This window comes from Bidens hawaiensis, unplaced genomic scaffold (genome assembly GCF_021521415.1).
Source record: "Bidens hawaiensis isolate Kalapana, Puna unplaced genomic scaffold, B.hawaiensis_p1.1 tig00011693_1, whole genome shotgun sequence".
Lineage (NCBI taxonomy): Eukaryota > Viridiplantae > Streptophyta > Magnoliopsida > Asterales > Asteraceae > Bidens > Bidens hawaiensis.
The window spans coordinates 263,033-288,380 of NW_027491925.1; the positions used below are offsets into that span (position 1 = coordinate 263,033).

The window sequence follows — 25,348 nt, forward strand, 5'->3', positions numbered from 1 at the left end:
CCGTTGTGTTTATTTAGGTTTATTATTTAACAGAGTTCAGTAGAACAACCATTAAGTTCAGGTCGTGCCATTGTTGTGTCTGTCTCTAATTTTATCCAGGTTTTCGTTTAGCCATTGACATGGCAGAAGACGGAAAGGTTTCGATTAGAGACAGAAGTTTGGTTGGTGGAAGATGCAGATTGAAGCGCTACTTTGTCAGAAAGACTTGGATGTAGTGCTTGAGGATGAAAAACCAGAAAAGTTGTCAAATGAAGATTGGAAGAAGTTAGACAAGAAAGCTAGGGCTTGTATTACTTTGTCATTTTCGGAAGATGTGGCGTTTAACATCATGAAAGAAACCACAACTCGTGGTATGATGGAGGCACTATCCGACATGTATGAAAAGCCTTCGGCAGCGAATAAGGTCTATCTTATCCGAGAGTTAGTGACAACTAGAATGAAAGAGGGTGGGTCAGTTACAATGCATGTTAATAATCTTAATTTGATCATGTCCCGCTTAGTGTTGGTCGACATTAACTTTGATGATGAAGTTCAAGGCATGTTGTTATTATCATCTTTGCCCTACATTTGGTCGCAAACAGTTACTGCAGTTTGTAGCTACATTAATTACTTTTGATGGGATTTAGGATTTGATTCTTCGAGAAGATTCAAGGCACAGAAGTTCAGGTGAATCCACAGGCAATATGTAAGTCATAGAAGGCAGAAGTAGGGGAAAACAACGAGGTAGTGGGAGTAGGAAGAGAATTCAGTCTAGGACTCGTAAAGATATTGAATGCTAGGGTTGTAAAGAGAATGGACACTTCAGGAATCAGTGTCTGAATGGTAAGAAAGAGATGAACGTTACAGAAGACGACTAAGATGACGGGGTCACTAGTGATAAGGCTTTTGGAAAGGTTCGACTAGCAAACGATGATATTCTAGAGGTTACAGATATGGGAGATGTTGATTTGATAACTTCAGCCGGTACTTCTTGGAATCTGAAAGATGTTAGGGTTATTCCAAGTTTGAAGAAACGTTTGATTTCAGTTAGGCAGTTGGATGACAGGGGCACGATGTTAAGTTCGGGAATGGGCAGTGAAACGTAGTCAAAGGGAATCTCGTGGTTGCTCGTGGCAAGAAAATGGGTTCGTTGTATATGGTCTATATGTCAGTGAAAAGAGTGGATCCAGTTTTGGTGAAAGACATAGTCCGGTTCACAGAATTTTGTGGGCAGAAGAAGGTTCATTTTGCAAGTAAGAAACCCAGAGCCATAGTGAAGATTCAGGATGAACGAGCTATGAAGGTTAAATCACTCAGAGGACATCGTGACAGTGGGAGCACAGGTCGTGTTTCAATTACAGTTCTAGGTTGACAGTGGGTTAAGAAAACCAGTATTCCATATGTAAAAGTCTCTCCAGTGGATTACTTGCTGAATATGAGAAGTTTTTGTTCTCGGGATATCCTAGGATCCGGTAGTTGTTACAGTGGGAGCCGGTAGGGACAGAGAACGGGTCAAGGGCATTTATAGCCGTGACTGATGTGTTGGAGCTCCGAGGAGCTTCAACAGGACTTCATGTTAATTGATGAGAAGGCGGTGGCAACTAGAAGAATGTTTAAAGTTCGGATTACAGAAGTACAATCAGGAGTGCAGACGAGAGTGCTCAAGGCCTCTGAGTGGGAGATTGTTGGGTTCGTAGGCCTTGTGTGGCCTGGTTTATTAGTTGAAGTCCAAAGGGCAGATGGACGTAGGATGGCCAGACCGAAGCCCGACTCAGTTTGGATTTCTTGTTCAATAATTTACAAACCCTAGTTCAGTCTCTATTTAAACAACGATATATACTTGTAATATTTTGTCACTCAATAAAGAATATCTAGTTGCCACCCGTGGACGTAGGTCAGTTTAGACCGAACCACGTTAAATCCTCGTATTCGTTTTATTGTTTTCGTGTACTGTGTTCGGTTCGTGTGTGTGTGTTTGATCCTAACAAAGAATCCATGACAACTTGACCACGTTTTTAATAGACTTATTATAGAGATACATTATTTCCATATGATTTGTATTTATTATTGATTGATTGCCTTGTATTCAAAACAATATATATATGATGTGAATTGATAAAGGGAGGTTTATCGATCAAAACATATTCCATCATGGTATCATATGCCTAAAACCTAGCCGCCATCCCTCCTTCCCTTGGCCAGCTTCCTATTTCTCGATCCATCCCACCACCATAATACATCTTTCTCCTCATCTTCTCTATTTCATTAACCATGGACTCTAAACTACATCCTGCCGTGACGGTAACCAACATCAAAACCTTCATCCCCGTAACCTTGGAGATGGAATCCGGTCTATACACGACTTGGTCAGAACTCTCTACCATTCATTGCAAGGCATATCTCGTCTATGATCATCTCATCCATCCTACGCCACCGGTATTGGCAACATCCTCTACCAAAGATGCCGACCCTAAGACTCCTCCACCACCACTTGCTACCGATTCATGGCAACGCATCGATTCCATAGTTCTACAATGGATCTATGGAATGATTTCTATGGATCTCTTGAACACAATTTTGAAGAAAAATACAACGGCTTACGCCGCTTGGAAAGCACTTGATGATATCTTCACCGACAATAAATCCTCTCGAGCCATTCATCTCAAAAACAAGTTCGCAACTACCCGACTCAACAATTTTCCAAATATGTTGCTTGCTGTCAAGAGCTTAAAGTTCTCGCTGATCAGCTCGCAAACGTTGACGCTCCGTTTTCTGATGATGATCTTGTTCTCCAACTCATCACCGGCTTAAACGAGTAATACGAAGGGATCGGTATGTTACTACAAAACACACACCATTTACCCTCATTTTATGCTGCTCGTTCAAGTGTAATCCGAGAAGAAACAAGAAAATCGGTTCAAGCCGCCGGAGCCTCGGCTGCCGCTGGGATGGCTCTTCATGCAGTTGCTAACAAACCTGACACACACCACACCTCTTCCCCTGAATATCGCGGTGAACAATCTGATCGGGGGCACGGGCGCAGTGGCGGCTGATCTCGCGGTGGTCGTGGTCGTTCCTTCTATAGACGTGGACGTGGTCATCAACAAAACTTCCATGGTCCTCCTGTAAATTACTATCTTCAAAAGTGTCATACTCAAACGAATTGCGCTCCTCAAGCCCAACAATGGCCTCCACATTTGCAACAACAACCCAACTGGCCCATTCCACCATGTCCTTACCCAACTGCTCCAAGGCCCAACCCACATTCTGCTAGACAATCCGGAAACGGAATTCTTGGGGCGCCACCCAATCAGGCGTATGCAACAGCCTACACTCCAACAAACGTTGAGCAGGCTTTATACACTATGTCACTTAACTCACCAGATCAATGGGTAATGGATACTAGAGCTACATCTCACAAGACCAACAACCCGGGTAATTTCCAATCTCTTTTTAATAATGGCATTTTAAGTAATATTATTCTCAGTGACGGTAAAACTATTCAGGTAAAAGGACAAAGCAATCAAACTCTACCACCACCCTACCCACCCCTTAAATTAAATAATGTTCTTCTTGCTCCCAAATTAATAAAGAACCTTATTTATGTTCGCCGCCTAACCATTGATAACTGAATATCAATAGAATTTGACCCATTTGGTTTTCTTGTGAAGGATTTAAAGACCCGGATCCCTATCCTTCGATGCAACAGCAGCGGTGATCTTTATCTGCTTCTTCCACCGGAGTCTACCCAATACACCTCACCTTCAACTTTTGCTACAATTTCTCAACAACTATGGCATCAACGCCTTGGTCATCCCGGGCCGAACTTATTAAAATCTATTTATGTTTCTAGTGTTATTTTGTTTAATAAAATGCATAAGACTCTTTGTCAATCTTGTGTTCTTGGTAAAAGTACTAGATTACCTTTCATGCCTTCTAGTACTTGCACATTTTTTCCTTTTGACATCATTCATAGTGGACCTATGGACATCTCCCGTCTTAAGCACCGAGGGACATAGGTATTATTTATTATTTTTGGATGACCTAACTTATTTTCTATGGACATACCCTATTGCCAAAAAGTCACAAGTGTATTCTGTATTTTGCAACTATTCTAGACAAATTGAAACCCAATTTGAATGTAAGATAAAAACGTTTGAATGTGATAATGGTACCGAATACATCAATTCCTTGTTTAAACAATATTGTGATCAGAATGGCATGCTTTTTCGTCTATCATGTCCCCACACATCTTCCCAAAACGGGAAGGCGGAACGCAAAATCCGCACCATTAATAATATGATACGCACTCTTCTCGCTCATGCATCTTTACCTGCCTCATTTTGGCATCATGCCCTAGAAATGGCTACATACCTTCTAAACATTCTTCCTAGTAAAACTCACCAACTTATTACACCCACTGAAATTCTCTATCAACGTAAGCCCACGTATGATCATTTACGGGTTTTTGGCGCTCTTTGTTGCCTTCTCCATCCGTCAACTCTCACTCACAAACTAGCCCATCGTTTTACGCCTTGCATCTTCCTTGGCTATCCTACTCAACACCGAGGTTACAAATGTTTGGACCTTAAAACTAACCAAATAACGATATCCCGCCATGTCGTTTTTTATGAAACAATATTTCCCTATGCTAACCCACCTCAAACAACACCAAATTATGACTTCTTGTCCGCTCCTCCTCACCCTTATATCTGGGCCCATACTGACCCAACACCCACCTCAACTCAATACCCACCCACGACCAACTCCACTAGCTCTCCATAACCTCATGAACATACCCAGCATATTACACCTAGCCATATCACTTCTCCTACAACCCTCTCTCCAATCATACCAACATCGGCTCACCCACCATCTCAAATCAATTCATTCGCAACACCGCCGAACACAAATACAACATCCACCACCATCACTCCTGGCACCGCCCCTCCTTCACCTCCGCCCACTACCCACTCCATGCGCACACGTGGCATGGACGGTATTGTCAAACCTAAGAAATTATTTAATCTTTCTACGATTTCCATAGTCCCTATCCCAAAAAATCTAGTCTTTGCTTTGTCCGTCCCGGAATGGTGTAATGCCATGTCTGATGAGTTTAATGCCCTTTTTAAAAATGAGACTTGGGAACTAGTCCCACGTCATCCTCAAATGAATATTATTCGTAGCATGTGGCTTTTTATGCACAAATTTAACTCGAATGGAACCCTCGAGCGATATAAGGTCGACTAGTGTGTGACGGCCGGTCTCAAAAGGTTGGTATTGATTGTGGAGAAACCTTTAGTCCGGTTGTCAAACCGGAAACAATCCGCACATTTTTATCTATTGCTTTATCACGATCTTGGCCAGTTCATCAGTTGGATGTCACGAATGCTTTTTTACATGGGAATTTAAACAAAATGGTTTACATGTATCAAACGATGGGGTTTCATCACAAAGATTATCCGGATCATGTATGTTTACTTAAAAAATCATTATACGGGTTAAAGCAGACACCACGGGCTTGGTATAAAAGATTCACTGATTATGTTTTACGCTTGGGTCTTACACAAAGTCGTTGCGATACTTCTCTATTCATTTTAAATCAGGGAAATGACTCAGCATACCTATTACTGTATGTTGACGACATTCTTCTCACCACCTCATCTGATGCACTACGCCAACATCTACTATCTAGCCTAGCCAGCAAGTTTGCCATGAAAGATTTAGGGCTGTTGAGCTACTTTATTGGTATTTCGGTTACACGTACAGGTGACAACATGTTTTTATCTCAAGCTAACTATGCTCGAGACATAATTAATAGGGTCGGTATGGAGTCTTTCAAGCCTGTAGCTACACCAGTCGATACAAATGGGAAACTAAATGCCTCAACCGGCTCACCGTTTTCCGACCAGACGCTATACCATAGCATGGCCGGTGCTCTTCAGTATCTTACTTTCACCATACCAGACATCAGTTATGCAGTTCAGCAGGTATGCATGCACATGCACGCTCCAATGTCAAGTCATTGGGACGCTCTTAAGCGCATTGTTCGTTATATATCTGGTTCCATGGATTATGGGTTCATTTTGGGTGGCTCCATCAGGCCGTCTCTTCTGGCATACACGGACTGATTGGGCAGGTTGCCCGGATACTCGTCGTTCTACATCCGGTTATTGTGTTTATTATGGTAATAACTTGATTTCTTGGTCTTCGAAGCGGCAACCGACTATCTCTTGTTCGAGTGCTGAAGCCGAGTATCGCGGTGTTGCTAATGTCGTGGCTGAAATATGTTGGTTGCGCAACCTTCTCTTGGAGTTAAATCGTCCTCTTTCGCGAGCTTCCTTAGTTTATTGTGATAATGTCAGTGCCATCTACTTATCTGGTAACCCTGTTCAACATCAACGAACGAAACACATTGAGCTTGATATTCACTTTGTTCGGGAACAAGTTCAGAAAGGTCAAGTCCGTATCCTCCATGTCCCTACCTCTTATCAGATTGCTGTCATCTTCACCAAGGGTTTACCGCACACTCTGTTTGAAGACTTTCGTTCCAGTCTAAGCATTCGGCCTCCTCTCGCTTCAACTGTGGGGGAGTAATAGACTTATTATAGAGATATATTATTTCCATATGATTTGTATTTATTATTGATTGATTGCCTTGTATTCAAAACAAGATAAATATATATATATAGGGTAGAGATATTGTACGCTAATTCCTTAACGTACGAGAGGTACGCGAGACGCTCAAAGGCAAAAAAACAAAGGCAAAAAACCTAAAACGCTCAAAAAACGGTCTTAGTGAAAAAGGTAAAAAATTGATCGATTAACTATCCAAAACTAACCAATGATTAATTGGATATGTATTGACGATTCCGAGATGTTGGGATGTGATTTCATGGATCGATTCGCGAAAAACGGAATTCACGTACGTTAAGGATTAGTGTATTGGATCTTTTCACTATATATATATATATATATATATATATATATATATATATATATATATATGATGTGAATAGAGAAAAAGAGGTTTATCGATCAAAACATATTCCATTAATATTTTATAATTAGATTATGTCACTTATACTAAATATAGAAAGCAAATATGTATCTCATTTCCCTCCTTTGAAAGGAACTTTATAGTAAAATCTAATATTCCAATTATAGGATTCTTGATATATATGGAAAAGTTTATGTTGTGCAATCCTAACAAAATCTTACGTTTTCCGTTAATTTTTTTCATACAAAGAGGTAGAGAAAATATTTTTCATTATTTACGAATCAGACTCTTAATTTCTTTGATGCAAGAAAGCACACGATCGAGTTAAGTTAAAGCATTTTTGACAGAATGTGATCCTATTGGTCAGTGCTTCATATTAAGCGTATCTTTGATACAATGTGATTCATTTTCTCAAAACAAATGGGAGTTTGTTAAAAAAATAAGATCTATGTGTGACTGTATTAATTAAGCGCGCAAAAGATGAAGAAAACAGAAAAAGTTCTACTTACACTTTGAAGGCGTCGGAGATATGCTTGCCCGATAAATTAGCTGCGGCTGTTAGAGCATCTCTCCACTCGTTCACTTTATCCATCTCTTCTCTAAAATGTACCTCGTGCTGCTGAAAGAAAACCGCTACTTCATTCTTCTGCCCACGAATATCAGATGGATTCACATGGTAGAACACCGGTATCACTTTTAGTACATTTCGGTTATGCCATTCCATTATTTTGGCCAGCTCAGCCAGGCACCATGAAGAATTGGCATAATTTCTTGAGATAACAACAACCGCAAACTTGGATTCCTCAATGGCTTTCAGGAGTTCTGGAGAAATCGCTTTCCCTATTTTAAGCTCCCCGTCGTCTTTAAACACACATATTCCGCTCTGTTTGAGAGCTACATGAAGATCAACAAAATTGTAGCGAGTATCCTCACCTCGAAAGCTCAAGAAAACATCATATTTCCTGGCGGTGCATTGCAAAGAATTTCCAGCTCAGTCTGTTTGGATTCTTTTGGTGACCATGCGGTGCATTGCAAAGAATTTCATGGCTTTAAATACAGACATCATCTGGTTAGGGATGTTCTGTGTGATGTTCTTAAACGGGCAGGGATTTCTGCTAAAAAGGATGCCTCTGTTAACTTTCTCACGGATCCTCTTGAAGGGAGGTCTACTTTACGACCAGCTGATATTCTTGTGTTTGGGTGGGCGGGGGGGAAATACGCCTGTGTGGATCTTACAGGAGTGTCTCCTCTTGTTAGGCTCAGGGACCGTGGGTTTGTTGTGGGTCAGGCTGCGTTGAAGGCTGAATCGAGCAAAGTTGTTAAACACGAGAAAGCTTGTTTAGATAATCAACATGTCTTTCTACCATTTGCCTTTGATACATTTGGTTTTCTGGCTCCAGAGGCTGTGAAATTTTTGAGTAGGGTTCGGCGCGTCGTACACGGAACCTCTTCAGCTTCTAGGTCCCAAAGCTTCGTTTTTAGCAGGATTGACTTTGCTATTCAAAAGGGGGTTGCGGCGCAGCTTGTTGCCCATTTGCCTGCCACTTTATTGTAATCGTTTTATAGTAAATTATATAAAACTTCGTTATGACAAAAAAAAAAAAAATCTTGTTTTAATATAAATTGTCGTGTTCCATTTGGGGGTAAACCAAGGACCATAATTATTATAGATTTGAAAATCGAATGGGAACACAAGGAAATGTGGGATCGATTAGATAAAGATGTTGTGGACTATTGCTAAAATGGGGTCACCGGCCTTGTCCTTATTTTCATTTTTTATTTTATTTTTTCACATCTGGCGTACAGATCGGGTTGGATCAAAGACTTTAATATTAGATTATGAGAACACAAAGAAGATTTTCTAATTTATTTATTTATTTTTTATGAACGCGGCCAATTCATAAAAAATTATTATTAATTAACGAAGTAAAATAATGGTTGCTAGCCCGTACAAAATACCCAATCACACCTTAATGATTACACTTGAACAGTGATATAATCTAATAATTACATTTTCATACACACATTTATATACTCATGTGTGTTATAAATATATTATATCTATATTATAACTATATATAATTTACAAGTTTGATGCCGCAAGTGGCTTATTGGGTCATTTGGCGGCACCGTACTAGTCGGCGAATTTTGTATTTTTTTAGTTTAGTTACCACAATAAATGTAATGGAAACTGATCAAACGTTAATTTTTTTAGTTCCGGTACCATAACAAATCTGAAAGAAACCGGCCGAGTTCGCGCAAACTCGCGGCTTTATTTAAAGCCCATGACCGACAACGCTACTGACCGACCCCCCCCCAAATTGGCCGTTGGTCCACCTCAAGTTTTTATTTTTTTCGTTTTTTAATTCCGGTACCGTAAGGTTCGTAATCAAAACCGACCAAATTCGTGTCAAGTTACCGCCTCAATGCTCGGGGACCGACAATGCTTTGGTTTTACCACCGCCTGTGTTTTGTCTTCAATATTTTGTTTTTTTATATGTTAATTTGACGAATTAATATTTTGGGTTTTAACTCTCAAATTTTACCAATGGTGTCTATATTGTTATGAACGAAGCCGGTACTGAACGAATTCGTGTCGACTCATCGTCGTAACGTTCGGGTTTTACCAACGCCTGAGTTTCAACTTATGGGTTTTGCCAACTGCCTCGGCGCAACGCGCCGGGATGAAAATCTAGTTATATATAATACATAATTTCTAAAATTAGATAGCACAAAAGGATTTTGTTTTTATTATTTTTCATCAATACATAGGGTCAAATATATATATGCTAAAAGTATAGCCAAAAGGAAAACAAGAAGAAATTAGGGAGCATATCATGGAGCAGATCGTGGGATCAAAAGAGATAAATCAGGGTCAAAATATTATCCTAAAATAGCATCTCAATACTCCCCCTCAAGTTGGAGCATGTAAGTTTTGAATGCCCAACTTGTCGAGGAAAAATCGAAGTTGTTGAGCTCCTAATCCCTTTGTAAAAAGATCAGCAATTTGCATCTTTGTATCAATATTTTGCGGTTCTATTTCTTGGCTATCGACTCGTTCCCGAACAAAATGACAATTCATCTCTACGTGTTTGGTGCGTTCATGAAAAACCGGGTTGTTGGCAATATGGCGGGCCGCTTGATTGTCACAAAATAGACGGGTTGGTTTGGTTAAGACCACATCGAGGTCTTTTAACAACCAACAAACCCATAAAATCTCACTAACTGTGGAGGCCATTGAGCGGTATTCAGCCTCGGCGGAAGAACGAGAAACAACAGACTGTTTTTGTTTTCCAAGAAATTGGTGCACCTCTTAGAAGAAGTAAGTAACCGGTTCGAGATCTTCGTGTGTACGGACATCCAAGCCAATCGGAATCACAATAAGCCGTGAGGTTGAATCCTCCCTCACGTGGAAGAAGAACTCCTTGTCCGGGTGTGGCCTTAAGGTAGCGTAAGACTCAATGGGCCACGTTTAAATGTGATTGCCTTAGGTCGGCAAAGAACTGACTAAGAATATTAACCGAGTAGGCTATATCGGGTCGAGTAACTTGTAAGTAAAGAAGTCTTCCTACCAATCGACGATATTGTCCGGCATCAACTTTCGGTTCATCTTCTCTCTTGTCAAGTTTAAGATTTTGTTCGAATGGGAAAGAGCTTGGTCGACATCCTTGTAAACCACTATCTTCAAGAATATCAAGGACGTATTTTCGTTGACTTAATATAAGTCCTTCCGTGGTGCGAGCCACTTCAATGCCAAGGAAGTATTTGAGATTTCCAAGATCTTTGATGCTAAAGCGTTGGTCAAGCTTGCCTTTCGTGTCTTGTATTTTGGTACCATTGTTTCCAACTATCACGACATCATCAACATAGATAAGGGCTGCAACTAATGTGTTCCCGTTTCAATAGATGAAGAGAGAGTGGTCAGCCTTTGATTGCGTGTAACCGAGACTAAGGAGAGCATTGGTAAATTTTATGTACCAATTTCGAGAGGCTTGTTTAAGCCCATAAAGTGATTTCTTTAGCCGACAAACGCGTGTTTCACCCTCTTTAGAAAAGCCTTGAGGAATCTTCATGTAGACCTCTTTGTTTAGATCACCATGCAAAAATGCATTATTCACATCAAGTTGGTGTATGAACCAATTCCTTTTCACCGCGATGGCTAAAATAGTTCGAACCGTGACAAGTTTGGCGACCGAAGCGAACGTGTCATGATAGTCAACCCCTTCCATTTGAGTGAAACCCTTGGCAACGAGGCGTGCTTTGTAGCGTTCAACATTGCCATATGGTTTGTACTTCACTTTATATACCCATTTAGAATCAATGGCTCGTTTTCCCTCGGGTAATTTTTCAAGGGTCAACGTTCCATTTTCTTCAAGGGCACGAATTTCTTTTTGCATAGCTTCCTTCCATTTATCGTTTTTCATAGCCCGATGAAAAAATTTGGGCTCATCGATTGAGTCGATGGCAGCTAAGAAAGCCTTATGAGCATTAGAGAAATTATTATATGAGACAAAATTGATTAAGGGGTGTACCGTGGAGGATGCTTGAGTTGGTGCGGATCGAGCGTGGTCTACCGAAGAGGGAAGATGCACAACAAAATCTTTAAAACGGTTTGGTTGAGTCTTGGTGCGTTTTTCACGAATGGGGGTGTTCTCAATTGTTTCTTCAATAGGTGAATCATGGCTATCGGGTTCTGGACTGATGTTTTCATGATTTGGGGCCTGGTCTGGCCCGAAAGCATCCAAAAGGGGTGCTTCAGTGGCTTGTTCAGGCCTGCCAAATATGGGTCCTTGATCATGTTCAGATTGATTTTCTTGGTCAATGTGGATTTCATGTTCATGACTATTTTCAACAAAAGGGTTTTCTTGATCAGGACCAAGAGCATTCTCTTGGTCAATGGGACCGACATCTGTAGGTTCAAAATTAATTTTATTTGGGTTCTCTTCATCAATAATTGGTTCAAAAAGATTATCATCTTGTTGCCCACTGTTTATTTTGTCAAAAGGGAAATCATTTTCATGGAATGTGACATGCCTAGAGATGGTAATTTTCTTGTTTTGGATATCATATATTTTATAACCTTTGGTCCCTGGCGGGTATCCTAAGAAAATACCGGGTCTCCCCCTTTCCTCAAATTTGTCCCCTTTGGTCTCGTTGTTGCTATAATAAAGCAAGCAACCAAAGGTTTTCATGAGATCGTAATCCGGTTTTTGGTTGAAAAGAATTTCGTAAGGGATTTTGTTACCGATGGATGTGGATGGTAATCGGTTAATGATATAGGTGGCGGTCAAGACACATTCTCCCCAAAAAATTTTAGGCAATTTGGTTTCAAATCTTAGGGCACGAGCGGTTTCAATGATGTGCCTATGTTTTCGTTTCACCACCCCATTTTGTTGTGGGGTGTGCGGACAAGTGGTTTCAAGGAGAATTCCTTGTTCGCCATAAAACTTTAGCATGTCATTATATGTAAATTCTTCATCATTATCACACCTGACCCTCTTTATCAACTTTCCAAATTGGGTGTGAACCATTTTATGAAAATAAATGATCAATTTGCTTGCCTGATGCTTAAAATTTAATAAAAAAACCCAAACGAATCTACTAAAATCATTAATGATCGTCAAAAAATACCTTGCCCCCGAGTAGGAAGGAAAACGATATGAGTTCAAAACAACTTTTAGTTTTAATGCCACCAATAGGAAATGGTTTTTTTGTGTGTTTAGCTCTAGAACAAGAGTCACACATTTTATTAAAATGAAAATTACTAAGGAAATCAATTTGTGAGAGTTTTTCACCGGAAGCGTGTCCTAATCTTTTGTGCCAAACATCAATTCTTGTCGCCATGGCTTTTCTTTCTTCGTCAACCATTCCCATCCGGTATAGACCATCCCGAAGTTCACCCGCACCAATCAAGTTCCTCGTGCGGAGTTTCTGCATAACACAAAAATCGGGAAAAAAGGTTATGGCAGTTTGAAGGTCGTTACTTAAACGACTAACCGATAAAAGGTTACAAGTAAATTTAGGAATATGTAAAACATTTTTTATTTTTGTTCCTCCTGGCAAGGTGCATTCGCCTCTTCCTTCAACGGGTATATCATTCCCGTTGGGAATTATAACAGGGCTTTCAAACTGATTTTTGGTTTTGTTTTGGAGGATATTGTCTTTGTAGGTGATATGTTCGGTCGAGCCCGAATCAATCACCCAATCATCATTATTATTACCTTTTGTAGCCATGCAAGCTGTAGGTATGGCTTTACCCTCCTTCAAGTCACTACCTTCTGTAAAGTGGTTCAAAAAAAGTTTGTATTGTTCATTTGTCAAACCTGGAATTGGGCTCGAAGCGGTGTCAATACATGCTGCTTTGGGCTTGCTCTCTTCTTGTTTTCGGTTTCCCGGCCACCATTTAGGATATCCTACTATTTTGAAACAGCCTTCTCGAGAGTGTCCGTCCCGGTTACAGTGAGTACAATGTTTAACCACATCACTACGTTTGGAATCTTTCTGTCCCAGTCTGTCACGCCTTTGGCTTGCGAGACCATCTCGTTTGGGAACAAAGGATTTAAACGCCGCTGCATCAGTGGCTGGCTTCTTCTCAGAAGTGATGGCTCGTTGTTGTTCGTCCTGGAACACAAGGTGATACGCTGAATTCAAGCTCGGTACTGGTGTCATGGCCAGAATCTGTGTTTTTATCACGTTGAACTCACTGTCGAGGCCCATTAAGAACTCGTACAGCCTTTCTTTTGCTTGGTGTTCAACGAGTCTTTTTCCAATACTACAAGTGCACTTGTTGCAGGTGCATTGAGGGGTAGGGAGAACAGATTGGATCTCATCCCATAAACCTCTCAACTTTGTGAAATATGCCGAGACAGTGGCTCCGTCTTGCTGCGTAACAGCTAATTGATTCTTCAATTCGTAGGCTCTAGGAGCACTTTCTTTTCCAAATCTTTCATGAATGTCTTGCCAGATTTGCGATGAGGTATTGGCGTATTTCACACTAAGTCTGATCTCTTTCTCCATGGTTGTGGTGAGCCATCCTTTGATCATAGCATCACATCGCACCCACGCCATGTAATCCCATGGGTTTCTTCTGGTTGCTTGATGGTTCCGTCAATGAAACCTATTTTGTTTTCGGCGAAAAGAAAATTTTGCATTTCTTGTACCCAATCGGCATAGTTCTTGTCAGACAGAACGTCGTTGACGTGCAATTGTCTTGGGTAATCTGAGGGGTGAAGATAATAGGGTGACTTGTGACTATCGGAATGGTTAGGATCGGCTTTGTCGCCTGCCATGACTATGATGAACAAGAACAAGGCGGCTATTAGGGTTTTATGTGAAAGAGCGGTACGTGAACGCGCTCTGATACCATATAAAATTAGATAGCACAAAAGGATTTTGTTTTTATTATTTTTCTTGTATTTTTCATCAATACATAGGGTCAAATATATATATGCTAAAAGTAAAGCCAAAAGGAAAACAAGAAGAAATTAGGGAGCATATCATGGAGCAGATCGTGGGGTCAAAAGAGAAAAATCAGGGTCAAAATATTATCCTAAAATAGCATCTCAATATAATTAAATGCCAAATTAAAATGCTTATTTTAAGTAAATTAGAATACTCCATACATGAGGTACAATCTATAACAAGGATAAAGGGTCATTGACATGCTAAATATCATGTGCATTTTAATCTTATTTAAAATAATTATAATTTACATTCCTTAAAGTTACAACATTAGTTTTTAGTTTTTTACTTATATATTCTTTTATTTTACTTTTAACCCAACTATCCCACAATTTTTAAATTGTTATAAATTTTTCATGCGTTAATATTTTTTAACATAAATAGCATCATAAAAAATAGTATTTTATTATCTTTAATCTGAGTGTAATATTGTTATAGCTGTCACACCCCCGTCTAAGGCCTAGGAGCATGACCCATAAGTTGGTATCGTGATTGTAAATAAATCAGAGTTACGTTTAATTGCGGAAGACTTATAAACTTTAAGGATCGAAAATTTAATATTTACATATATCAAAAGTCAGGATTAAAACACCCAACGGTTAACAAAATATTTATGTGTTTATAATTTACAAACCACCATATGTTTAAGTTTACAAAAGAAAATCCGAGCCATCGGATTTATATAAGTAGCACTTCGATACTCCAAGCGCTAAACTTGTTCACCTGCAAAATGTAAGAAAATACGTCAGCAACGAATGCTGGTGAACACGCTGACGCAAAAATACTTTCTTTTACTTTATTACCCCTCTAGACTACGCCTGCCTTGGCCCAACGTAGCTTAGGAATAACAAAGTCAAATAACACAATATAAACTAGAGCCTCTACACTAGGTCACCTCACAAACACCGCAGCGTTCGACTTCATTAAGTACCTGTAAATATACACATACGGTCGTACTCCCTGTAGGAGAGCGTCCTACGACCAAGGGTGGTGCGATCATGCACATACATCGCATAGTACCACCTATGTAAGGATCCAGACATATGTATACCACAACCTGAGGGCTAGGTTTATACCCATAGTTATAACGGTTTTAGGAACACCTAGTTCATTGTAAACAATTTCATATAACAAGTTGACTCTTTTGAAAACAAGTTTAAAAGTTTGGGGGCGTATTCACATTGTCTCTTTAGGATCGGCTTCACTCACCGTCCAAGGGTCTTTCCCTTTCTTTTATCTCGAACCTATAGTTACGAGTATAAATGTTTGTTAGTCGGATACATGATCCGGCTTAAGACCTTTAGTCTTATATCTCAATCCTCGATTGAACCTTTAGTTCAATTCTTATTTACTTGAAAACCTCTTGTTTAAAAGTAAATTATAAACCTTTAGTTTATATAAAAACCCGACGTTTCTTCTTCTCCAAGAAACATAATTCTTTTCTTTTATTATTTATGAATACTCTTTATTCATTAAATAACATTTCATAACAAAGAATATAATCATATATACTTACACACATATATATGTTATCACTATATTCATCAATCATATTTTCATTCATTTCTTTGTTATGTTTTCTTTTCTTTTATCAAGGCATCGAGTATAACCTCGACTTAAGGCTTAAGCCTTGAATATAATATTCAATTATATTGAATTCATTATTACGCCTAACCTCGTTGGCGTTTAGAAATGCTAGAGAAAGGAGCAGCACTCCGACGCCGCTTCACTTTTCTCGATCAACTTTGATATACCAACTTCAACACTCGTCGGCACGTCTTTTGGGACTTTTTTCCATTACAACGCCTTCTTGATGAATGAGGGTGGAAGGCGGCACAAACTTCAAGGAATCGTTGATACAGAATTGAAGGTTCGGGACACGTTTTATGAGAAAACAAGGCACGTTTATCGAGGCAAATCGAGTATATGATTGTGGTATTGTAGAGAGATGTTAGAGAGAGAAAGGAGAGCAGGTTTTGGTGTGCCAGGAGTGAGATCCCGACCTTGCTATTTATAGGCAAAATCTGGTGTCCCATCGCGTACCGCGCCCGGCTCCAAGATACCCCGTCGCGTACCGCGACGTAGGGTTGATGACACAGAGGTGTAGACCTGCCATGTGTCAACACGTGGCAGTCTCCGCTCCACGTGGCAACACTGCCACGTGGTGACACGTGGCAGCACATAGTGCCACGTGTGCCACGTGGCACACGTGTCACACTGTGTCAGACTTCCCATCGCGTACCGCGATGGGTGTTTCTTCTGACCAGTCGCGTACCGCGAAAGGTCAGGAAAATCAGAATTTATAATTTAGACCCTCAACTTTGGGATTTGGCAATTTTAGTCTCTAGACTTTGGAAAGTTGATACTTTTGAACTCGAAATTTTCACGGTGTTACATTTTCGAAGTAAAAAAAAAACATTTTATGCAGAAGTGTTTGCGGTCCGATTTTGATGGTTTTAAATTAAGCCATGAGCCAACTTTACATGTTTCTTTTGCCGTCGAAAACCAAAACTGGACTACTTTAAATTAAAACCCAACTAAGTCGAACCATTACCAACGATTAGGTTCTGAGGTAGTTTGTACTTCAATAATAAATTGTGTTTAAAATAAGAATTATTAATTTGTCTATACCTTCACTTCAAACCTTATTATAATAAATAGTATACGAAATCATAACAAGAATAAAGACGTGTTTACTCGTATAAATAAAACTTTGTTTAACTATATCTAATGTATATTATAAAACATATTTAATCTATACTATATAATAAACAAAACTTTCTAAGTATCACATGTCATTACCATGATGATTCTTACAAAATTTTCTCTCCTCTCTCTCATATTAAATACATTTCTTTTTCTTATTAACAATTTTTTATTTCATTTTTTTTTCTTTTTAACCTTTCATTAATTCTTTTTAATAATTTTTTTCTGATTTAAAAAATTTAATACCACCATAAAGGTATTATTTTGTTTTATGTGATATTATTGAATGAAGAGACAAAATTAATATAAAATTTAAATTTTTATAAATTTTAACTTATTAAATATACTGATATTTACTAAATTACAAGTTTTTTTCTTTAAAACCCTTAAAAGACAAATTCACTATTGATGTATTCTTAGTGTTTATTAATTTAAACGAGCTGGTTTCTTTACCCGATTAAAGTATCAAGCATGGTTCATGTTACAGTTTATGATTAGGATGAGTTTCGATCCACGGGTTGGTTATAAAAAGAGAGGCATTTACAACTTCTTTTTTTAATTGACAATTTAATCAACCCATCATTTATGTTAAGTTCATCATCTTAAAATCCACAAAAATATATAAACACTAGACTACATGCATGTTTTGGTTTTCAGGAAGATAAAACAACTTCTTACCTTAGGAATACAAATGTTAAACATTAACACACTGTTAATCAGATGATAATTGATTTTTCATATCCTTCTATTATTAAAGATTTCAAAAATATAGACTTCTTTAGTAAACGAGTTAGACTTGCACCAAAAAATGAGTTCGTTCAAGAAATTAACAAATGTTTGTTATCCATGTTTCCGAGAGATGAAAAATATTACCATTGAATAGATGGTATCTATCATACATAAAATAATACATTACAAGAAACTATTAATTTCTTGATGTTTTAAACGGCCTCAAAATTTAAGGTTGTCAAGTCATAACTTAATCCTAAAAGACGATGTTGAAGTGATGATGCTTAAATGGTCTAGTCAATGAACCTAAAATAAATGTGAAAGTATAATATGATAACCCTGTTATAGAAGCGAAAAGCATATTCAGAAGTAATACTAGAACTCACACTCTTATTCTTAAAAAGAAAAATCCTACACCTTTATATAAAATGATTAATTTCAAAGAACGAAAAATTTACTTTATTTTTGTTTTGCAATGAAGATTAATAAAAGCAAAGGTCAGTCACTACAGATGGTTGATTTGTTTTTTAGACAATTTTTTTTAACTCGTGGCCAATTATGTGTTGCATTATATAGAGTTAAAAGCACAAACAATGTGAAACTACTAAGTTTTGATATAAAGTAAGGTTACAAATAAAACTACAAATATTGTGTACAAAGAAATATTTAAAGATTTATGAATTTTCTAACAACTTTTTATTTTCATTTAGTGTAATGTGTAATTTATTTTACCATATAATATCTCTTTATATCTGTTGAACATATTTTTTTGTATTTGACATTATGTTATTATTTAAATAAATTTATTTATTTCAACTCGTGTGTTACAAGGGTAACTAACCTAGTATTAAATAAGTAAATAATTAACATTTCATTATGTACGGTCAGCTCCGGTTTCAACCGTGAAACCAAACTGATGAACGTTCTCACAGTTTCAAATGAAATAATGAACATCCATAAATTTGTTACATGATTACCAAAGTATGTGTTTCTCGTTGTATCACACGTGCACGCTTATAGTATATGTGAAATATGTGAGCACAAGAAAATTGATAGCCCCCACCCCACCCCACCCCACCCCACCCCACTCACACACACACACTGGGAAATTTGGCCGAAATAAAAGACTTTAAAATTAGGTTGCAAATGTTTTGCAATATTTATACAATTTTAAAAAATATAAAAATAAATAAGACAAAATTACAAATTTTATCCTTTAAATATATGCGATTTATGAATCATGTCATTTAAAAAGTTTATTTGTGGGCAGTGTTCTTTATGACAAAATAAATTCGTTTTTTTGGCATTTACACTAATTGTCATCCAAACATGCCACTTAACGGGATTTTTGTTTAACATATTTTATTTAGTTTTTTTTTTCTAATAATATATTTAATTTGTTTTTTAATTATAAATGCTTAAATAGTATGCGTAAAAATACTTAAATGCCCTTCATACCGAGACCTAACGGGGGGGTTTTGAATGCCAGTTAATCATAAGAACGAAAATCGAATAAACATGACATGTAAAGAACACAGCCTACAAATAAACTTTTTAAAGGACTTAATCCATAAATTGCATATGTTTAAAAGACAAAATTTATAATTTTGTCAATAAATAATGACGAAAATATTAATGAGGAAACGTAAAAACAAATAAAGAAGAAAAACAAATTGTCCATTCTCTTTTAAGGGTGGACGAAATGGGCTTCTATATGGTGGGCAATACTGATTGGTACCGGCAAGAAAACCATCATATGGTGGTCGGTATCGATCAAAAAAACATCATGATTGGGTTCACTACCCCGAATCCATGAAAGAACAAAGGCAAAAATCATCTAGGAAGATTGGACGATCGAGAGCAATGGTGAAAGATGACTGAGAACACTACCCTCATGGATTTCAGTACCTATGAAAAATCCTTCCCTGAAGTGGGGTTCACGAACACCACTCCGTGCACCCTTAGGTTGGAATGTAAAATGTTCTCGTCAACCTAAAAAACATACTATAAAAATAATTCTTACCCAAAATTTAAAATATTTAACATTTCATTTTCAAAAGATAATAATTGCATATAGAATCTATGTGATGAATTTGTGTGAATAAGAGCATTAAGACGTTTTCTGTGAGAAATTATGAGCACTTCTAGACCATTACTTGTATACGATATGTACTAAAGAGTGTCATCCCGGAAAACTGACAAAAAATTGTCTTTAGAATTGTCTGAGAATTGAGAGTTTAATCTTAACAGGATTCTACCTAAAGCAGCAATAGTAGTGATTTCCTTCAAGGTTATGTGGGTATCAAGTAATTACTGCATAGTGCTTACTATATGATTTTCTAGCTCGTGCTGCAATTGTTTGAAATTTTAAATAATGCTGCATATAGAAAAGAAACCAGTTTGTTTGACTATTGGTGTTCAAGATCTACCATTTTAGAATCCAAATATAAGTTGTAGCAACCTTGTTGCAAGTACCTACTCGGGCCAGTCAAAATAAAAGAGAGCTCCTATACACTTATATCTCAGCAATCAACACACTTTTTAACAAACCTACAATATGTTAAATATGGTTTCGTAAAAGCATGATAATGATGCATTTGTCTTAATAACCAATTAACGGGGAAAAACATTTCAATAAAACCAAAAACTTGGCACAAGGTTAAGTTTGAACTGAAATTATGTTATTAAAACAATTGAAAGAAATACAACTATATCTATTGACCTCCCATGGTTGACCCGCAGCCTGCAAGCAGATCTTGTAGGTCAAACATCACTCACCAACTCCAAACTCCGCCTGAAACAGAGGACCATGTAATTATTTGGAAAATACAATATATTATGGCATTAAATTAAAAACAGAATGCATAAGAAAACAAAATCTGGCTCCACCAGTTTAGTATATGCAGCATGAAGTTAAAAAAAGATCAACATATATGTTTTTGTTATTCAAACCTTAAGATGAAGATACTGGTATCTTGCTAGCTGAATCAGCTACTGGTGTCTTGCTAGCTGAAGTAGGAGACAGTGGCGTATAAATGCGTGCTTTCTTCAAAATCTCTGCCACCATCCAGTTCTTTCGTTTGCTCAATGGTCTAGAAGGATCTAATCTAACCTGAAATTTAAAAAAAATGTGTCACTCAGGCATGCCAAATATTTCCTTAATCCTTACAATACAGCAATGTGTATTAGTGCGGTTTCAAACACCAAAATGAAAATGTTGTACAAATGATCAAAAATAATAAATTTCCTGGTGCACATCTCCTTATGAAAAGCTACACTGAGTTATCTATATAAATATAATAGAGCTAATGGCTACAGTAGAATAAAATTTGTCAAGCATCATGTACAACATTGAACCAATAATTTACATGTGCTACTCCATGAATTAAATTTAAGTGTGGACAAGGTATATTGGGCATTGATATATTTATAAAGTAATTTCGAGTATTACCATTGCGTCGTGCTTACTTTTATCTATTTTGCTACTCTAACCCGAGTTGTGAATACTCATGGTTGTAAAAATCACGCCTACGTTCCGTTTACTCGTTAATCGATAAGTCGATTAATCGTTTTTTGGTCTAAATTGGTCAAAATTGAAAACTTTATATATAAAATCTGGTATATATATATGCATATTTGAAAAACTAAATATAAATTACAATCCAATTAATCCCTGTTAATCGCTAGTCCCTACCCCACCGCCCAACTAGCACCTAGCAAGTTCTACAACACTATTGAATAGTGATGTACATGTAATCGAAGCATAAACATACATGCTATCAAAGCAACCTAATGATATGGTGAGTACCGGTACCGTAATGAATCGATACCGACCGAACTCCCAACAAAGCGCACGAGAGAATTCACCTAGTTGTTCTCACTTTACAATTTCATAAATCTATGTTTGTAGTTTGTACAATTTGTGACCTCATTTCTAAACAAACGGTATTTTTGGTGTATGAAATAAGTTTCAGGTTTTAAGCAAGACTTGCAATTATGTATGCAAAGCTAGTAATTTATCATATGCATGAACTAAATAAGCTAAAACTCTAGATAGCTATGCTTTGTTAATTCAAGTAGATGTAACATCATTTTGGCTTCTTGCCGATCGTTTGTTTCATGTTACGATCCAACCGATTTAGTATCGTTCATAACTAATCGTCTTTGATTGATTATGCAGGGAACGTAGTAACCGAACATATTGCTTTTGAATACCTGTATGGGATAATTTGAATCAAACAAGTTTCTTCTGCAAATACATATTGTAACATGTCATTCATTATATACATCAAATTGGATGAATTAGGAAACACGAAGCAGTTGTTGGAATCTAAATAGAACATAACAAATAATAATAATAATAATAATAATAATAATAGAAACGTATATAATACCCGATCGCCGATATTGCACTGATTGGTTTCGTCGTGTGCCATGAACTTGGAGGTGCGCTTGACGTAGCGATTGTAAAGCTTGTTATGGAAGAGCCTGTCGACGGCCACCACCACCGACTTCTGCATTTTGTTCGACACCACCATTCCCACCACCGATTTCATTTTCGTCACCAAAACCCTAACCCCCAATTTCGCAGGCGAACAAAACCCTAACCAGTGGTTTATTATTAGAGAATCCAAATGATGGTGTTGTGTGATAGTTTACACATATTACCCCTAAACTATGTTTACTGTCCCTTCTAACCCTTTACTTTTGCATGTATAAACTTCACTTAACTTTTAACTCGATAGACAGTTTTGTTTTATTTAGAGAGGACTTTTGTAACTGAATAAAACTTTTTAACTTATTGGCTTATTGAAAAGTCAAATACCCAAACATTTTATAAAACATGTTGGTCAGCTTTGATTTTGATTATACAACCTAACAAAGAACACGGGGTGTTGAATCTTGGTGTGTTATGGCTAGTTGAATCAAATTGACAATTTGAAAGTAAGGATTGGGGATGCTGACGAAAAGCAGGGTCAAGGCGATTGGTGGTAGTGTGATCCGGTGTGTGTGTGGGGTGGGGGGGAGTTAAGTGAGAAGGTTTTTTAATATATATTTTCATAATATATAATTTGTTAAAAATTGTATGACGAGAGTATTTTGGTAAACCTATGATAACAAAAAAAACTTACTCTGTTAATAAGCTAGACTGAAATGATAAGAAAATGAAAACGGTAAGGTAAAACTAAACAAAGTACATGAATGGAAATGACTCTTTTGCCCTTTTCAAAATAAAACAATAATAAAAATAATGGTCTCTCATCACTACCGCTCGGTCTTTCCATACATTGTGGACTCGTCACGCCAGACACCGTACGGATCGAATCCATCCTGAATGGCAAGTCTCCAACTCCAGATAGATTTCTTATTATTCATGCTACTGTTATTAACCCTCTTCGTTCATTTAATTAAACAAAAATACATTGTTTATCAGTAAATCTTGGTTAATGAATGCAACCTTATTTGTTTATTTTTTTTTATAAGTAATCGAAAGCTTTATTGTTCAGCAATTTTAAGATCTGGGTGGTCTTTGAAATGGTGATTTAAAAGACGAATTATTATTATTATTATTATTATTATTATTATTATTATTATTATTATTATTATTATTATTATTATTAATTTATTACCCTCAAGAGCCGGTGCTCATTATGGCTAAAACATCTTATTAAGTTCATTATAAAAATAATCAGAAATGATATCCCTGTCTGTCTCATGCTCGAGTATTAGGGGTAGTTCCAAACGTTGTAAAAAATGTAATTGATTTATTAATTAATGCAGTTTAAGGGTGAGTGACAATGGCTAGAGTTATAGAGAAGTTCTTTATAGCATCCATGCTGATGTGGACCATTCCTGTTGTCATTTTGATTGCCTACAACAACAATTTATTCCCCGGTAACCTAACCTTCATCTAAATTTCTCAATATTCTTTTGTATAGGTAGTTAAATTCTTGCTTTATTTGGTTTCTTTTCGTTTAGAAATCTGAGTGTAATGGTTAAATGGTCAGTAACTTTGATCTCCACTTTGAACAGGCTCTGCTAATATGAATCCGTATTCATTCACACTTTTCAGCGGTTTTCTAGCTGTTATTTCTGTTAACATTGTTATTGCATTCTACATATATATGGCAATGAGAGAGCCTTCAGAGAAACACGAGCCAGATCCTAAGTTTGTTTCAGAAGCCGAGGCTAGTGTCAAACACTTGGTCAAACCTGAAAGTTCATCCACCCATAAAAAAGATGGGATATGATCGCTTGAATAAACTCATGCATACGGTGTCGTTTTGCTGGAGCACACCGTTCAATATGCACTTCATTGCACCTTAGAATATATATTGAACTATCCGGTTGTTGACTTTGGTTATAAACTCCTTTTACATTGTACACAATGTTTTAAGACATATTGAACTATCCCACAAATATATGTAATCAAGAGTTGTTTATATAGCGCGGTTTTCCCAATTTTAACAATATATATCAAGATTTAGTTATCTTATAATAATGAGTCATGATGAAGAGTAAAAAACTTTATGAGATATTTGCAATATATCCCAGCCTTAACAATCGATACCATCTTCCAAAAACATAGACATCACACAACACACAAACCTCTTAGTGTCGACTCATTATATTCACTTGGCTCCACTTGCAATGCGGCATATTCTTACCTTCAAGTTTGGCATTCGTCTACTACTAAAGTGATAGGCTTGGAATAGTTAGCTTATTAGATTGATTTTGGCATTAGTGACAAACGACGACAGAAACATTCGTTGAGGCCCTATGAAGTACCAACCCTTGGTACTTCATAAATAGTTGTTACATAAATAGTCCTACATGCTCACATGCTCACTACATAAATAGTTGCTAGCAACTTGACAATTTATATTGACTCACTACATAAATATCCTCAACAAACTATAAGGTTAGTAGTATATTTCACACATGTTTATCTCATGTTGATTTACAACATCCAAATAACTTGTTCACCATGCCTTGTGAATGAACCAAAACTATAATTAATGGCTTTTACGGTTTTACCATGTTAATCAACGCACAATCAACTTTTATATACTCAAGCAGTCCAATAAGGTTATACATGGTTCATTATACAATCATAATATGACAAATGATTTTTAAGTAATTTCATTTACACATGTAAATCCATAGTATATGTCTACCATTTAACTTCACATGTAATATAACATTTGGATTATTAATATATAATAGAATGAAAGAAATTCCCATTCATTTATGATTGTGGGATTTATAGAAAATAAAGTCACCAAAAGCTTGGTAAGAAAAAATAAATAATCTTGGGTTGTCATAGTTCACTAAATGAGCGGGTTGTTAAACGATGTTAAAACCGATCATCAGTTTGGACGGCTTCCCCTATATGATGCAATGACTATGGACCAGATTCAGTGTACAAACATCCAAACGAACAAATCGAAAACCTTAATGTTTCTATTAATG

General features: G+C 37.1%; 1 protein-coding gene, 1 long non-coding RNA gene and 1 pseudogene across 2 annotated transcripts in view; all 3 read right to left on the reverse strand.

The window, feature by feature from the left end:
* The window catches only part of LOC143538804 (uncharacterized), a 30,171-nt gene extending 17,661 nt beyond the window's left edge, over nucleotides 1-12,510 (reverse strand). Inside the window, exons 1-3 of the mRNA XM_077032272.1 lie at nucleotides 10,923-12,510; nucleotides 10,466-10,826; nucleotides 7,489-7,941 (exon numbers count right to left, since the gene is read on the reverse strand). Coding sequence (XP_076888387.1) covers nucleotides 7,489-7,941; nucleotides 10,466-10,826; nucleotides 10,923-12,510 — 2,402 coding nt within the window. The remainder of the gene's footprint in view (nucleotides 1-7,488; nucleotides 7,942-10,465; nucleotides 10,827-10,922) is intronic.
* LOC143538803 (uncharacterized) lies at nucleotides 2,289-6,541 on the reverse strand. Its single transcript, XR_013136317.1, has 2 exons — nucleotides 4,791-6,541; nucleotides 2,289-4,672 (listed from the first exon to the last, which is right to left on the reverse strand). It is a non-coding gene; the product is annotated as an uncharacterized LOC143538803 (long non-coding RNA).
* Nucleotides 12,511-20,828: 8,318 nt separating the features above from the next.
* LOC143538805 (uncharacterized) lies at nucleotides 20,829-22,431 on the reverse strand (annotated as a pseudogene).
* Nucleotides 22,432-25,348: the final 2,917 nt, after the last annotated feature.